This window comes from Leptodactylus fuscus, chromosome 2, assembly GCF_031893055.1.
Source record: "Leptodactylus fuscus isolate aLepFus1 chromosome 2, aLepFus1.hap2, whole genome shotgun sequence".
In the NCBI taxonomy this organism is placed as follows: domain Eukaryota; kingdom Metazoa; phylum Chordata; class Amphibia; order Anura; family Leptodactylidae; genus Leptodactylus; species Leptodactylus fuscus.
This window is the reverse complement of record NC_134266.1, coordinates 53,288,935-53,306,979: the sequence shown is the minus strand read 5'-3', so window position 1 is coordinate 53,306,979 and position 18,045 is coordinate 53,288,935. Positions and strand designations below refer to the sequence as shown.

At 43.4% G+C, this 18,045-nt stretch overlaps 1 protein-coding gene across 1 annotated transcript in view; it reads right to left on the bottom strand.

Moving 5' to 3' along the window:
• PDK3 (pyruvate dehydrogenase kinase 3) overlaps nucleotides 1–17,538 on the bottom strand; it is a 60,871-nt gene extending 43,333 nt beyond the window's left edge. Inside the window, exon 1 of the mRNA XM_075263779.1 lies at nucleotides 17,132–17,538. Coding sequence (XP_075119880.1) covers nucleotides 17,132–17,237 — 106 coding nt within the window. The 5' untranslated portion in view covers nucleotides 17,238–17,538. The remainder of the gene's footprint in view (nucleotides 1–17,131) is intronic.
• Between the last annotated feature and the right edge of the window lie 507 nt (nucleotides 17,539–18,045).

The window sequence follows — 18,045 nt, the reverse complement described above, 5'->3', positions numbered from 1 at the left end:
AGGCCGGATTTGTTCTTGTCCAGTAAGCAGGCCAAACATCCTAATAGAAGCTGTCGTCGGACGCAGCGCTACATTAGCACATTTATCAAAGTAAACTGACTAATGAGTTACAATGATCCTGTTTTGCAGGTAATTTATACTCACCGCGTTACGGAAGGTGACAACATTTGCCATTTTTCTATGGGTGAAGGTACAAATGCAACTAATGGGAACACGTGCTTAATTTCTATTGAGAAAAATAGCCAACAAATGCAATCGAGAAACCGTCCAACCACAGAGGTGTCAATAATATGTATTAAGGTATTAAATCACAAGCCAACTTCTACCTTGGCTCATAATAAACACGTATCACACCAAATTTGACCAGAAAGCGTAACCTTTATTACATGTGAAGTGCTCTGTCACATGTATATGTCAGGAGTATTGCCTAATGTTTACCATCAATTGATGATTTACAGATATACGTCATCTCACAGGGTCCCATGGTAAAATACATATGCAACAGTATTTCATTTTCTGGATGCCTCTGCGTAGGAAATTGTGATCAGCTCAGTTAATCTAAAGGTTAAAGGGGTTGTCCGGGAGAAATTAATACTATCCCAAAACTAAACCCCCACCCCCACCTAACTATTTAACCATATGCCTGAGGTGGTCATGTGACCACCCCAGGCACATTTTCCGATTTACTGGTGACATTCCGTTTCTGGTGATGGGATGCCACCAGTACTCCTCTCGCTTTCCCTCCCTCCTCCCACCCCCATCCCCTTATATTCACCAATGCTGAATTCCTCTTCTGCTGGCCCTCGCTTCCATCACAAGGGAGCCGGCGCCTGAGCAATAGAATACCGGCGGAAGCAAAAAGAAGCAACGATCTATTGCACATGCATGGCTTCTGCTATCGTTCTATTTCGCAGGCGCCAGTTCTGGATCCCAGGTGAAGAGGGGACAGCGGCACCTCAAAGTCATCTCCAGGATATTAAAACAGGTAAGTATGATGCGGTGGGGAGGGGGTTGGAGGACTGAATTAGGTAGGTAGGTAGATAGGGCTTGTAGTCCGCGGGCTATCTAGGGAAACGGGGGGGGGGGGGTCGTGAGAGAGGGATCTGAGTGAACTGCAATGCATCATGGTAGTTGTAGGCTAAGACAGCATGTAAAGAAATGCAAAATACACCAGGAGCTCCCAGAGAAGGTCAGAAATCACTCAAAACACTGCTAAAGGTAATTGGGTGCACGTATTAACCCATTGATAGCACTAACAGACCTTTTTAAAAAATATTTTTTTTTGCCCGGAAAACCCCTTTAAGGGTGGTGTGCTGGAACTATGGCAATAAGTATATTTATGTATTTTTGTGTAACCTTGTAAAGTATAATAAGCAAAAAAAAGTTAAAGTAGAAACATGCTTCTGGTGTCATGTGAGAGGAGATTCTCATCTTTCCTAGTACACTAAGATCGCAGTGCTACCTGTATTATCCAGAGATAACATCAGTTTAAGATACAGTCGGGTGCAGCTACATATAAATCTCCCAATCCTGACTGTGTTTCCTCTTTGAATGACACAAGTAGCATGTTTCTATATATTATAACGCCTGAGATATAACAGTGCTTCCCTCATTTTCACTATATTACACACAAGTCCATACCCCGTAGACAGTGAGAAGCAGAGTACAGACAAGGTACAGAGAGGCAAGGGAAGGAATATAGAAGCGCAGGATTTCACACAAAGGAGCAAAAATGTATTAATAAAGTATATTACAAAATGTAACAAATACTGCCAAAAAATTAAGAGGTCTTTAGCTACACTTTAATTACACAAAGGAAAACTTGTTACTGCCCAAACTATACAGTCTGGACAGTAATGAAGTAGATTATATAATGCCCTAAAATAATAAAAATGTATCAGTTGCTGCTTCATTTGATTCCTTTAAGTAGTGCTAATCCTCAAGTACAAAATGGGATTATCAATAATACAAGTTAAAAGCAGCTTGATGTCAAGGGATATCTGTTAGATACATACAGTCATACAGGGGACACACAGCAGAGGGGAGGCAGAGCGCCGCCTGTCTGACATAAGCAGATGAACGCTCTAAGTATAGCACACCCCAGGGCCGGAAGCCACAAAATGATAAGGCTGAGTTCACACTGTGCTTTTTACATCAATAACCGCATCCAGATAATTGAAAAGAATCTGGTATACAATGCACAGTAAAATGTGCTACTCAGTTGAATTCCATAGTAAAATTTACTATGCATTACTGCAATTAAGACAGACATATGCAGTTTGTAACCGAAAAAGCAAGGTGTAAACACAGCTGGGTAAGGCCCAACGTGCTGGTGAATTTCTTGAAGTCATGTGACGATCACCCAAATCACGATTTCAAGCTGCACCTGCATGACAGAATCTAGAATGGAGTGGTTTGAGACTGAAGCCCTGCGTTGCAGAAACACCATGGCGTACCTAAAAAGTAAATGGGATTCAGGCTAATCCAATCCACACATTGCTGAAAAAAAAATCTGCAGTGGAAAAGCTGGCGTTTTCCATAAAGGTATAATAAGGGCAGAAAGTCCCCAGAGGAAAACTTTGCCTCTTCTATATGCAACCCTAACCCGCTTGCTTTGACTTGGATACAGCACAGGATGCAGTGCAACCTATGGGATCCATGGCATACCAGACAGCACCTGATTTTACTCACTCCATTCCAGTATCCATTATATGTGCATCTGGGAATCACGGTCTGTGATTTTAATTAAAACAATTAATTAATAGAGGGATCCACGTTAGCCTGAGTGAATCCGTGGTTTCTATTGTGATGCTTCACGCAATATCTGTTTGTGGGTTCACTTTACATTTCAACTTTTTAAAGAGGATGCACCACAACTGAATACATTCCTCGTATTCTATACAAATTCCATCCTAAATGTGGACTCCCCTATCATAAACCCACAGTGTAGGGATATTCATACCATATCTCACTATAAGCATAATGTAGGACGTGATCAGGAGCCCAAGAATAATACAGGTCAATCCCTTTTTACATTTGGAATCAGTAGGCTAATAAATAGTCATTCCTCCGATTCCGTTTTAGCTGTTCTAACTATGTTAACATGTTTCCCCTATACATGTACAGTATAGGTTCCTCCAGAGATATAGACAGTAAAGGTAGTACCCCATTGATGTGCAGTTAAAGCTGCAGTTCCCGATGCCCTGGTGGCGGGCACTGGTACTAAAAATGTTGGCTTAACTATTTGGTGTGACTATTTATTAGCCTACTGAATGCATATGTTAAAGGGAGTCCACATTTAGGAGGGAATTTGTATAGAATATGATGAATGTATTCAGTTGTGATGTATCATCTTTTAATAGTGGAGATGTACAGTGGATAAACTCACATAAACAAGTCTCTGATTAATCTACAGCCCTTGCTTGGTGACCATGTAGGTGATTTTTCTAGCACACAGTTCTCCATAAAGATGGTTCTCATGAGACATTGAAGAATTACGTATACATGTGTCCTGTGGGATATGGAGTCTGGAGAATAAATGAATATGCCATTAAGGTTTATGACCACACAGGCGTATATTAAGTCATGGAAAAGAGGTTGGTGACAAACTCTTGGGAATCAGCCGGGGCATGGCTTAGGCTGAAGGACATAACTAGAGATTCATGATTGTCATTACGAGAACTGAAGGTCTTCTTCCATTTGTCCTCTTCACGTATAAATTACAGTAAATTATGGAAAATTTTTAGCACCGCTAATACTATCAAACAATTCAGTGATCAATGGCAGCGGGTATTCGTTTTTGACTGCAATTTAACCGAGGCAATGGCAGCAAGACGCAGGAATCCATCCATGTCTTGCATACAGAAGAAACCTGCACCAGCATCAGGTGACTTCTTGATAAAGCCCCTTTCCAAATTCTCCATGAAACAAGCAGTTATGGTCTGGATTTCTTGCACAGATAGAGGCTAGATCAAACCATCTGATAAAGGGGTTCCTGGGACCAGATCAATGGGACAGTCAGATGGATAATGGGGTGGCAAAGTCTTGGATTCTTTCTTACTGAATACATCAGTGAATGAGGCATACTGTGAAGGTAGGCCATTCAAGATCAGTAGGAAAGGCATAAGACAAAGCCCAGAGACAACTGGAATGACAGTGAGGTCCAGAATGAAGAATCTGTCCAAAATCCCAGTCTAGGATGGGAGCATAAAGCCGATACCATGACAGATCCAGGGGAAAGTACTTGACAGAGTCTAACAAGTGTAGACAAAGACATTTTCTCAGTATGCAGAGCTCCCCCTTATAGGAAAAGGGGACAAGTGTAAAGTGGGGCTAATCCTTGAAAGGACTGACCACTTAATAATGCAACCTGAATAATTTTTCAATGGCAGGTAGCTGATAAAAAGGTGACCATTGCCTACAATGTATAAAATTTCCTACAGAGTTGGAGTCTAAATAAGTAAATTAAGAGGTGAGATTTTCTCCACAAACAAACATCACTGGCAACAACAGTTTTGGAAAGTATCTTCTCCTCTAAGAGTCGTCTCTCCCACTAACTAAAGGAGCTGCATTTACCTAGCATTAGAGGACAACTGTGGATATCCTTAAAGGGAACTTTGGAAATTGCTCCCCCCCAAAAAAAAAATAAAAATAAAATAAAAAATATAACAAAATGTCTGGGTAGCTACCCTGACATCCACCTACATCCTCTTAGTAAGATGCTGGAGCTACCTGGGGCAAGCAAATTGTCACCACCTGTCAGCTTGATAAACATGCTGAACAGAAACCACAAACTTTAGTAACATTTTTTATTTTCTGGCAGTGTTTGTCATTTATACATTCTGTAATATACTTTATTTAGTAAATTCAACAAATGTTGTCTCCTTTCTGTGACATCCTGCATTTCGTATCCTTTCCCTTGCTTTTCTATTGATAGCAGTACCGTATTTTCCGGACTATAAGGCGCACATAAAAACCTACGATTTCCTCAGAAATCGTAAGTGCGGCTTATAGTCCGGTGCGGCTTATATATGGATGGAAGCGGCGGCAAAGTCTGCGTGCCGCTTCCATACATACATAAAAGGCACCGTAAGGGTGCATTCACACTACAGAACGCCGGCGTGTATCACAGCCGTACACGCCGGCGTTACAGCAGGGCTGCCGGACACTTCCTATTCATTTCTATGGGAGCCGACATGCGAGCGCTCCCCATAGAAATTAATGGACACTTCCCATTCATTTCTATGGGAGCCGGCATGCGAGCGCTCCCCATAGAAATGAATGGAAAAAAGCAGTCCATTCATTTCTATGGGGAGCGCTCGCATGCCGGCTCCCATAGAAATGAATGGGAAGTGTCCGGCAGCCCTGCTGTCACGCCGGCCTGAAACAGAACGTGAAACTTACCCAGCGGTGCAGGGCGGGCGGGCGGGCATTCAGGCCTCCTCTTCCTCCGATGTTCCGTCCTTCTCCTCCGGCGCTCGCTGATAATGGCCGGGGTGCATGCGCAATATCATAATGCTTCTACTACGGCTACGCATGCGCCCAGGCCATTATCAGTTAGCGAGCGGCGGAGGAGGAGGACGGAACATCGGAGGAAGAGGAGGCCTGAATGCCCGCCCACCCTGCACTGCTCGGTAAGTTTCACATTCTGTTTCAGGCTTTTATTTTAAAAAGTTAAAATCTAACTTTTACGGTTGGGCTCTATCAGCATGATTTTGCTGATACAGCCCCTCCTCGCCTGCCGAGCGCTTCCAATAGAAGCGGCTGGCACGCGGGGGGTTAAGCGGCCGCTGGCAAAGTCTGCCTGCCGCCGCTTTCAATAACATATAATGCGCACCGGACTGCGGCTTATAGTCCGGTGCGCCTTATATATGAACCGAGACGGACTATAAGGCGCTCATGGGCAATGCGGCTTATAGTCCAATGCGCCTTATAGTCCGTAAAATACGGTAAACTGCTTCTCACTGTATATAGTGTACAGGTGATAAAGGTAAGGGGTCACTTCCTGCAGTTATATCATGTGCATTATAAATATCCCAGTCCTGACTATGTTTCTCTGGAAATAACACTGGTAGACCTGCACCCTTAGTGCCATCTGAAATATATGATCTATCATTTCATATAAGAATTTCCTCTTTCACCAGAAGCGTGGTTCTACATTTGGCAATGCCCCAGAAGCAGGGGACAAGCCTCAATAGAGAAGCAAGGAAAAGAGAAATGAAATATAAGATTTCACAGAAAGGAACAAGAATTTGTTAATAAGGTACATTACAAAATTTACCAATGACAAATACTGCCAGAAAATCAAAGGTTTTCCAAAAGTTTAGTTACACTGTAAAGGGGTTGTCCAGTTTCAGATAAATATTGAAAATAATGAAAAGTTATATAATGTTCCAATATACTTTTAGTATCACTTCCACATTGTTTGCTAGATTTCTGCTTGTTGTCATTTATTCTGTTTAGTCCCACTGGATAAAAGTCAGTCCATGGCCAAGTGACAGACAGTCCATGGCCAAGTGACAGACAGTCCATGGCCAAGTGACAGACAGTCCATGGCCAAGTGACAGAGAGTCCATGGCCAAGTGACAGAGAGTCCATGGCCAAGTGACAGAGAGTCCATGGCCAAGTGACAGAGAGTCCATGGCCAAGTGACGGACAGTCCATGGCCAAGTGACGGACAGTCCATGGCCAAGTGACAGACACACAGGTGCACAGTTTGATACAGTCGCACCATATTAATCAGACATGCTGCCCTTGCCCAGAAGAACAGTGCGGCATAGAGAGCGATGACACCAGTAAGCACTGCCAGATGTAGCAACAACTTCCCTGTGTCCAAACTGTCTATATGACTATTGTAAAGCAAGTATATGGCAGAAGTATATCAACAAGTAACAACAGAGTAAATCCATCAATGCGAGCTCTAAGTTCTCAAATATTTATAGCAGTTGTGAGTTCTTGCAACTTTAAGGCGACTCTGGTCACCTCCTGACCCTTTGTGCATCTTCCTCAGCTAATAGAACAATTGAATAATTTGTCCACAAAGCCGCCATGTCAGCGCCATCTATGTAACCAGGAAATGACCTGTCCATAGGGATGATCACATGAAACTTATCATGTCACAAACTTCTCACCCTTGATCATTTTCAGGACATTGGGTTAAGTAACATGCGTCTGCAATGCTGCTATCCATAGGGTAGGACCATGTGAGATTCTGCATATGGAACAGTTCATGTTGCATAGTCAGTGACTAATGTGGTACAGTACTACACGTTTACTGTCAGCTCAGTAGGCGGCTTTATTGGAGACATTATAATTGCTTTGCCCGGTGATTTTGACTTCTCAGGATGACTCAGCAAGAACACTTCATCTTTTCTTCTCCTTTCAGAGACGCAGCGTGACTGTTCCACTACTCATAAAATAATGAGCGAGACGTTATTAGGAATTATGGATGACTTTGCTAAGCTAGCTGAATATATTAAATCTCAGAAAATTTATTTAGTCACGCTAGAATTAAAAGAAACGTTCACCTGCTTCAAGAGCCGGCTCCGTCCTTCACTAGGTTACACTGTTGATAGTCTGGGCGCCCTCCACCGCTGTATTAAATGGATATCCTGCTAAGTTATCCCTTAGGCCATCTTTCCACATACAAGAATTTCACAACCTTTTTGAAGCTAAAGTCAGACGTGGATCATAAAAGGAGAGAGGAAATAAAGCACATCCGTTACTTCTCATCTTTTCTCAATCCACTTCTGGTTTTGGCATTCAAAAACTGCATGGAAAAGACCTGAACATGGAAACATAGCCCAAAGCATCTGATTCTCGATGGCTGGCATGCGGCCATACTATCTACAATGGGATCACTCGTACAAACAAACTACAGGAACAAAAAAATAAAAAATTATAGAAAGCCTGTGTAGGTTGGCTGATAATTGGCCAAAATTGACTGTTCATGCCCAACACTGGTATTTTTAATTGTTTTTGGCAAGCTGTGGTCTACCATTATCCATTTGCCAGCAAAAATTGAAAATGATAGGAACCATAGGTGCTCACTACATGAAAATTAGGATATCTGACGGTCTCACAGTCCCCGTTCAAGTGGTAAGCAAATAGAGAAGTGCAGTACACTCACCATTTTTTCAGGTTATAAAAAAAACAAACAAAAAAACACAAATATAAATTTGGGCATTGGTCCCATTCCCACTTTGCGATTAAAAAAAACAAACAAACCGTGCTCTGGATACACTCGGATTTCCAAACCGTCATGTCTTGTCCATTACACCTATGGAAATGTCGGCAGTTTTCCTATAGGTATAATTGAATCAGAAAGTCCGCAGAGGAAACCTCTGCAAAATTTCTGTCCAAAGCGCTGCGGGAAGAATCACGATGCATTGCCACCACAGTTTTTCCCCATGGCCACGTGGGGCCTTAGCTTCAAAGGGTTTTCCCACAACAGCAACGTATCCCCAACTTACCCAGTTTTCCAGCCAAGTCCAGCACTCTGCTATCTTTGGTGGTCCCACTAAAAGGACAAAGAACAGTATTTCTGAACCCCACTCCTTTAAAACTGGCGAAGAAACATTCACATTGTCCCCGAGGTTGGATTCTTACTGATCTGCAACTTATTCTTTACTCAAAGTGGGAGATGTAGCATGTGGTATATCTCAATTTTCTACTGAATATGACCCTTAGTGGCTACTTGGGCCCATTGTAATCCTATCCAATGAAGCAAGTTTCCATCTAACCAGGGTTTGCAGAACACTGGGTACTGGAAGAAAAATCACAACCTCCAACAACAATTTTGTGTGCAATTTGTACCTTTTTTTCCCTCCAACACAAAAATGTACCCATCCTATTTCTATATGACACTGTACTATGGAAGCCTCTTGTCTGGTTGGACAACGAAACACGTTTCCACGCTTCCTATAAGTCACCGGAATAGTTCTATCACACAAAGTGAAGGAGTCTTTGCAGGTCTTTATTGCGTAATAAAAAGCAAATTTGTGTTAATTATTTTCATGGATTCAGTCACGTGTGAAGGATTTACAGAGGGCCGAGGTCTCACGGTTTATGTCTCAAGTCACTTCAGCCTCTGCTGGAACATCTCAAAGGTTAAAAAAAAGGGACAAGGTGTCCTGATAGTAAATGAGGAGGGGGGGGGGGATTAGTGCTCCCAGTACAGAGGAATACCAGTGGTACAAAGCAGAAGAAAACCTGAAAGAGAATACCCAACCTTTTATGGTCTGACGGCCGCAACGACAGACCATGCTACTTCTAAGGGCCACAATAGGGCTTAACTCAGACATTTATATGGGCATTCTGGAATACCAGGAATTACAATGGGGTTCATATGTATCTGTGACAAAATCAGAGCTTTCTATGTGGATTCTTTGAAAAATCTATGTTGGATTTGCCTATATCAAATCTCATGTGTGAACACAGCCTTACTCTTGCTTTGTCACTGAAACTAAAGTGTGACATCTCCTCTGTTACAGATACAGTATGATAACTATCAGAGAAAGTAACATTTGAAAGGGGTTATGCCATGAAAAAACGGATCATCTGTTGATAGGATTGCTAATCACTGGGGGTCTGACCATTGTGGCCCCCAATCAATTCAGATGCACTCCCACTCCTTTAATTTCAATGGGAGTACTGGGAATTGCTGAAGCATAAGGCTCCATTCGCACAAGTAACGCGCTGCTCATTTAGACAAGTAAACATGTGTCAGGGCGAGGTGCTTCAAAACATCCCATTGATTTCAATGTGTAGCGCGCGTAAGCCGACATCTTCAGCACTCGACACTGAAATGGATGGGGTTGGTAGGGGGTCTCCGTGGTCTCTATTCTTTGGATAAAGGGGCTTGTACGGGGCTCATGCCGAGCCGTACGCGCAGCGCTTCCCATTCACTTCAATGGGAGTGCCCGTAGTGAAAGAAGCAGCCCATTCATTTCTATGGAGAGCGCTCGTATGCCGTCTCCCATAGAAATGAATGGAACTGTTTTATACGCCGCTTATTCTGAACGTGTTTTACGTTCAGAATAAGCTGGTGATTACATAGTGTGAATGAGCCCTTAGGCTGAGATTATCCGGGGTATTTTGGTCAGGATTTTGAGGTGAGGCTGTATCTGCCTCAAAATCCCGGAAAAAGAACGGACATGCTCATTATTCAGGCAGATTTGCGAGGCAAATCCGCCTGAAGACACTCTCTCCCCCCAACTAGGCCCATTCATTGAGCCTAATCCGGAGCGGAGTGTGCCACTGGATGCCGCTGCAATCCAGTCACAGCTATCCGTTTTTTGGTCCGGAAACTGAGGCGGTCTCTGCCTCAGTTTCTGAACCAAAAAACCTCATGTGAACCCGGCCTTAGGCAGGGCTCATATCAGTGTTGTTGTGTCCACACCTAATCAGTTTCTGTGTTCCATTGAAAGATAATAAAAACTAATTAAAACGGGTCATTTAAAAAGCCTCAGTGGGTTATTAAAACCATCTGTAGGGGTGCGTTTGGAGCATTTTGGCCATGTATCCATTAATTTGTATGGAGACAAATGTCAGACTTGCAGCGCTTTTACTCTATCCAAAAAGCAAGGATGCATGACGGACAGTAACATATCAGTTTTTCTAACACTGAGATGTAATCCGTTTGTGTCCATTTTGCAATCCACCCAACAATTTTCTTGAGGCATGCTCAGAATGGAGACTGAAGATGATGGGGGGAGTGGGGAGAATGGATGCACCAAAAACAATCCATTGATAGACCAGTTAAAAAAATGATGGGTTAGGGTGCATTCAGACTACGTAACGCCGGGCGTGTATGAGAGCCGTACACGCCGGCATTACGGCAGACTGCCGAACACTTCCCATTCACTTCAATGGGAGCGCTCGTAAACGCCGCTGTTACGAGCGCTCCCATTAAAGTGAATGGGAAGTGTTCGGCAGTCTGCCGTAATGCCGGCGTGTACGGCTCTCATACACGCCCAGCGTTACGTAGTCTGAATGCACCCTTACTGTTGTGTTGTGTAACCATTAGTGGCCATTTTCTTGACAAATCAGTTTTTTTTTTTGTTTTTATTTATGGATTTGCAACAGGTGGACACCAGGCACAGAAGTGCACATAGCCGTAAGCTATTACATTCTTCCTTCTAGTAGAAAAATGTAGCTCACATAACAGTTCAGTGCAGAAAATCCAATACCAGGAAAAATACAATAAACATTTCCAACTACATTGAAAATAGTTATTTAAAAAAAAAAATCATCTATTGAAATTACTCACTTATCTTAGGATCAGAGCAACAGACAAACTGTGATAGAGAGACTAATGTAGATGGAGCAATGTCAGTCTGCAGCCATCTCCATGCACTATAATGTAAAAACGTGAAACTTTCTTCCGTTCATCTTTGTGTTTACATTTCTAACAGAACAGAAACTCAGGCCTGCAAGACTATTTCTTCCATTCGAGAAGTCAACACACATGACAAGGAACGTGTCTGCCATGTATTTTACACTGGAGTGAGCACAGACAGAGGAAGTTCTGTCTGCATCTGTCATTCCAGCGCCGTTTAGGTCTGTTGCTCTGATCCTATGATAGATGAGAGCAATGGATTTTACAAATGGAAATGTGAACTTAGCCTAAGGCTGAATTCACATGGGTTTTGTTGGACCGGATTTTGACGTGGAATCCGCCTCAGAATCTGGTCCAAATAAACGCCTCTTATTGACTTCAATGGGAGCCGTTCACTTCCTTTTTCCGTGAGCAGTTCCTTCCCGCTCGTGGAAAAAAAGAAGTGACCTGCCCTTTCTTTCCGCGGATGAATCAGCTGCGGGCGTCAGTGGTGCGACACTCCCTCCTGACTAGGCCCATTCATTTTGGCCTAATCTGGAGCGGAACGCCACGACTGTCAGAAAGCAGTCACAGTCACGGCTAGCCGTGGGAGGCGTTTTTTGGAACAGATTCTGAGGCGGCATCCCGCATCAAAATCCAGTTCAAAAAACCCCATGTGAATTCAGCCTAAGTTAGTTACCCTATGATAGATGACAGCAACAGACTTCAGTAACTTTCACATGAAGATGATATTTTCATATAGAGAAACACTGTAACAACCTGTACCAACATCAGGACCAGAGCAACATCTCTGTTGATGGGTTCCATTCACTAAGTATAATGAGACTGGACACAACTGCAACAAACTTTCAGCTGTGATACCGGTAACTGCTAGATCTGTAAAATTTTCGCTAACTCATTCTGAATACCTTCACTCGCTTGAAGTAGATCTAGAACTCAAAACTAATGACAAAATGAAAACCATAATTTTATAGAACTTTTCATCATAAAACAAGTTGTCCAGGCTAAAAAAAATTTTTTTTAAATTAAGTCGGAGCAAGTGGGAAAAAATAACAAACAAACCAAAAAAACCCACACTCACCTGTCCCCAGTCTGGTGTCCCCCCGGCATGGAAGAAAACTGTATGATATAAGGCCTCGTTCACACGCTGCCACATATTTTGGTCCTGATTCTGATGCGGGAAGCTGCGTCAGAATAGGACCAAAATGTGCCTGCTTCGGTTTCCCGCTCCGGAATAGGCCCAAATAAATGGGCCTAGTCCGGAGGGTGCTGTCGTGAGGCGGGCGGTGGGGCTGACTCAGCCGCGGAATCCGCCTGAAGAAAGGACAGCTCGTTTCTTTTTTTTGTGAGCCGGAACATACCGCTCACGGAAAAAAGGAAACTAGCAGTCTACATAGACCTCTATTGTGAGGGAGCGGATACTGAGGTGGATCCGGCGTCAGAATCTGCCCCCTGTGAACGAGAGCCCTAAAATCGCCAGGCAGATTTTTCGATTGAATTCAATAAGACACTGTTTATGAGGATTACATCTGAATGTGGAATACCCATATAATGTGTACACATGAAAACCTCTCCCATGTGAACATACCCTAATATGTATGGACACCTTTAGTATGATACTAATATTTTACATACCGTATATACTCGAGTATAAGCCGACCCAAGTATAAGCCGAGGCCCCTAATTTTACCACAAAAAACTGGGAAAATTTATTGACTCGAGTATAAGCCTAGGGGGGAAATGCAGCAGCTACTGGAAAATTTTTCAAAAATTAAAATGGTCGGAGTTTTTGGGTGCAGTAGATGCTGGGTGCTGGGAAAGGGGAGGGGGTGTTTTGGTTGTCTGTTTGCCCCTTCCCTGAGCTTGAGGACTGTTTTTCTTCCACCACTTGGAATTCAGTCTGGCAGTGCTCCTAGTAACCCCTTCCTGACGGAACAGGAGCACTGCAGATCCCCTATATTCAGTAGACTGGGCACTGTCAGACACAGGGATACCTAATGTGTATGTGTTTCACAGTAATTTTCTACTTTTATATGTATTCTAGGGAAAGGAGGGATTTAGAACCTTTATTTTTTTATGAATTTTTTTTTTTTTGCACTATATTATGGGAGATTCTATACATTAATATTGTGGCTGGTCATAGTCTCCCCCTCCCCCTGACTCGAGTATAAGCCGAGGGGGGCTTTTTCAGCACAAAAACTGGGCTGAAAAATTCGGCTTATACTCGAGTATATACGGTAACCATAAATTGCTACAACTATGTGAAACGTTCTGTTAAAGCCCGGCACAAGTACAATGTTGCAATACCACTAAACAGACCAGAGAAGTAACTTCCCCTCTAAAATGATGAGTACAACTATTTTAGTGAACTATTGCTAAGCCGGCAATTTACAGTATCTCACTAGGAAGGGAATAATCTAATTTGTTATTGTTCCAATGCATCTAAGAAGTAACTACAATTTTCCTACAGCTTCTGCAAACCTTTGTGTACCCATAGTGACAGACTACAGACTACAATAAATCCCCGTCTGATCCTAAGTAGCTTCTGACTTCCATCAGTCCGCTACTTCATGCCAAGTTACTGAATGACTGTAAACCTAAAGCGGTAAGCAAAAGGTAAGACTCCACTGATGAATTTGGAAATGAGATTTTGAGGCAAAGACTGACAAAGGACACTTAACAAATAAGTGTCCTGCCCATTCTTCCCTTGGATTCTGCAGCTGATTCAACCCCAGATCCCGCAGCAGGAGCCTCAAGCTGACTAGTCTCATTATTTCTGAGGTTAGTCAGCTAGCAAAGCCGTGATGGAAAGCCGGGGCTCAGCGCTATCTACTACAAGATGCATAGTGGCGGAAAGCAGAATGAACCTGAGATGGGAGACATCCTCAAACTCCTCTGCATTTCCCAATGTGCGAGTGGCCCTTTAGACTGACCTCTTCACGATCCAACACAAGAGCGCTCAGCCTTCTCAGTGGTCATGCACCATACTTACAGGCAGGACCAAGCAGTGATACCAATACAACACATGTTGTAAAGTACAACCCATGACCACTGATGCCACCAATTGGCTGCATTTGCTTTATTACTTACTTTACAGTCTTTTCTCCTTGTCTTTTTTTAGCAAATAGATTATTAACAGTTTTGCAATTTTTTTTTTAACTGCAAACAGCTACAAAATCATAATCTCATAGTATAAGAGAGTACAGCCGCTAATCCTGTCCCCGCTTCTGCCACACGAGGAACACCCTCTTCTACTTTTAAGAAATCAGACAATCCCTTTCAAGCTGTGGCCCCATGTAGCGTAAATGTTGCGATTTAGCAGTACCTGCAAAGTGGATGGGATTATGCTTCCGTTTTTGTAAATCGCAGCAGGTCATTTAAACCTACAGCGATGCTGGCAGTTTATATATTTCCTGTGAAAAGCGCTGCAGGAAAAACTGTGATGCATTTCCGCTGCGGTTTTTCCCATACAACTTTTTAGCTTCGGTAGCAGAATATAAAGCTGTCACCTGTAACCTAAGGGTAGGTTTGCACTACTGTTCACAGGACCATCACAGGATGAGAGAGATGGACATTAAAGAGATTCTATCGTTAGAATCCCCTTTTTCAGTACTACCACATTGGAATAGCCTTAAAGGAATTCTACCATTAAAAATTTTGTTCACATGTCGGAATAGCCTTAAGAAAGGCTATTCGTCTCCTACCTATAGAAGTCGTCTCCGCCGCGCCATTCGGATAAAAACACGTTTTTTGACGTTATAAAATTAGTTCTTTCACACCACTGGGAGTGTCCCCAATGCTGCGAGAGAACTCTCTCCAGCGACGCCTCCATCTTCTTCAGCAACCGCCTTTTCACTTGTCTTCTTCCGGCTAGGGTCACACTTTGACGCCTGCACAGTCAACTCTGAGTCGAGTGCACAGGCCGGCGGACATTTTTTGGAGGCCGCTTACGCTCGCATGCACAATACGCTCTGTACCCAATAGAGCTACAGGAGCGTTTTAATAGTAGAATCCCTTTAAAAAAGACTATTTTCCCCTACCTCAACAATTCTTCTCCGTGCCGCCATACGGTGATATTTCCAGTTTCTCCATATGTAAATGAGTCTCCAGACAGCACAGGGGGCGTCTTCTGTGCTGCCTGAAGATTCTCCCTTCTTTTACAGCCGCAAACGTTCTCCTGCGTTTTCTTCCGCGTAAGTGATGTCAGTACAGAGCTACTGAGCATGCTCAGTATACTCTTTACTCTGAAGAACAACACGAACGTACTGTGCTCATGTCTTGTCGGCCATTTTTCTGTGGCCGCCTCACGAGTGAAGGAGGTCTCGTTGGAAGAAGATGCAGGAGGACGCGCATGGCTGTAGAAGAAGGGTGTCGCTGGAGAGTCTTCAGGCAGCACTGTTTGAGCGCAGGGGGACCACCCCTTGTGCTGTCATATACTCCTTTGCCTACGGAGAAAACTGGGAATATCACCAGAAAGGCATCGCAGAGAAGAATTCTAAAGGTAGGGGAAGAGTAGCCTTTCTTAAGGTTATTCCTACATGGCAGTACTGAAAAAAGGGGATTGGAATAATAGAATCCCTTTACATGATAGATACAGACAGAGCTCCCTCCGTTGGGTGTTCATCTGAATTCATAGAGTCCATCATATTGGTTACATGACACTGACAGAGGGGCTCCATTTGTGTGATTTACTCTGCTACAGTTAGGGTCCATTCACACAGAGTAAACGCACGCTCATTTTGGCAAAATACACATGTAAAGTATACACGTGTAAAAATGAGACTCCCATTGAATTCAATGACATGTTTTATTTTTTTTACACGTATAAAAAAATGTAATTGAAGTCAATGGGAGTCTTATTTTTACACGTGTATTCTTTACACGTGTATTTTGCCAAAATGAACGCACGTTTACTCCGTGTGAATGGACCCTTAACATACGTCATTGCTGTTATCCTATGACGGATGACAGCAACGGACATTACATACTCTAACAAATGAATGTGAAGCATGTACAGGTGTGTCCATCATTACCTTGGATCAAGACGAGTGGTGCAAGACACCAGGCTATGAAAAAATACTTTGTGTAACTTTGTTGTACATTGGAAGTAATGCATAAGTTTTTTCCCCAAAACTAGTCATCCCACACCAGACGTCTCAGGACATCTTCTGTCTGATGGAGAGGTAAGAACACATCTTGTGTCCAAATATTCTACTATGGATAGTGCACAAAGTTCTGAAATGGGTCACTATTTGCAAACAGCAATCAAAGAGTTGAGAAGTTTCAGAACATAACAAGCAATGGACGCCGGCGAGATTATATTTTAGTGTTTGGACTCCAGACAATGATTAAGGAGCCTGGAGATCAGCCCAGACTTGGGGCATTATTCAATTCCTCCTCAGCCACCATGACAAGGTTAACTTCATATTTGGAATTTTTTTTGCAGTAACTAAATTATAAATGGAAATAGAATAAAGGAAATGCGACAAAATAAAATACTAGAAATGGACTATTGAAAAATTATAAGTTTAATAGTTTAAAGATATTAACGTATCTGCCATGGGTGTGTGTACACAGAATAGAATATATGTATATATATATATATATATATATATATATATATATTACTATGATAAGGAAAGTAAAAGTAGTCAGCTATGTGGATACTGTTGGCAACTCCACCGATTTCCATGCACATTAGTAATAGTACTTCTCAATGATGCATCATCATCATGACATCATCACACAATATCAGGACTTATGACATCATCAGATATGTGCACAACAACTCACCGAAATCCAGGAACTGCTTGATGGAGAGAGGGGAGGGGGAGAACTTGGAGTAGTACTCGATCTGATTGGGGATGGTGTTCTTCAGCAGGTACACGTACAGCCTCATGATGCCCCTCTGGAGGTAGGTGAGCACAGGCAGTAAATCAGCACAGCTACATATTCACCAGGTGCAGGCTGCCATGTACAGGGATGGAGAGCGCTGCAGCTGCAGGCGGTGATGCTGCGGACCAGGGTCCAGCGCTGGAGTAAACAATACTGAGAAATGTCGCTAATGAAAGGAAGCAAAGAGCCAATGCACACTAGAGCCCTCCTACCCAGCGGCACAGGCCTCGGACACGCCCCCTTGACCGCGCGTTCCCGCACACAGCACCCTCACCCCGGCATTCCTGCACCAATAGACCAAGCGCGGCCACGGGCAGCAGGGAAGGGGCGTGTCACTCCATCACTCCCCGCCCCGTCAGCTCTTAGCCCACCCTGATTGGTGGAGGTGGATGAGAGCCACTCCCCTCATTCAGGAAGGTTGTGCAGGTAGCGCAGGTAACATTGGGCGGGGCATTCTGGCACGTGACTTCATCCGGGGCGAAGCACGAACGTGTCAGTTTTGTGAAAGTTCTTGACAGGAAAATTTGACACTTGACCTGTGACCTTATAAGAGGTCAATATGTGACACTGACAGGAGCAGCGGTAGTCACCGCCAATGAGCTGATACATGATGGGGACAGCTTGTAAGGAAGCCTAACACATTGGCTCTGTTCACACTACTGCCTATCCACTGCATTGAATGGGATGTCCTCTGTATTCCACTGCTACAGAAAGTACCTGCTCAGCAGTGTGTGGACATATGACCTCAGGATGGGGATACACGGGGGGCGACTATGGCCACGACTGCCGCTGAGTGACCCAAGACTGCTGTC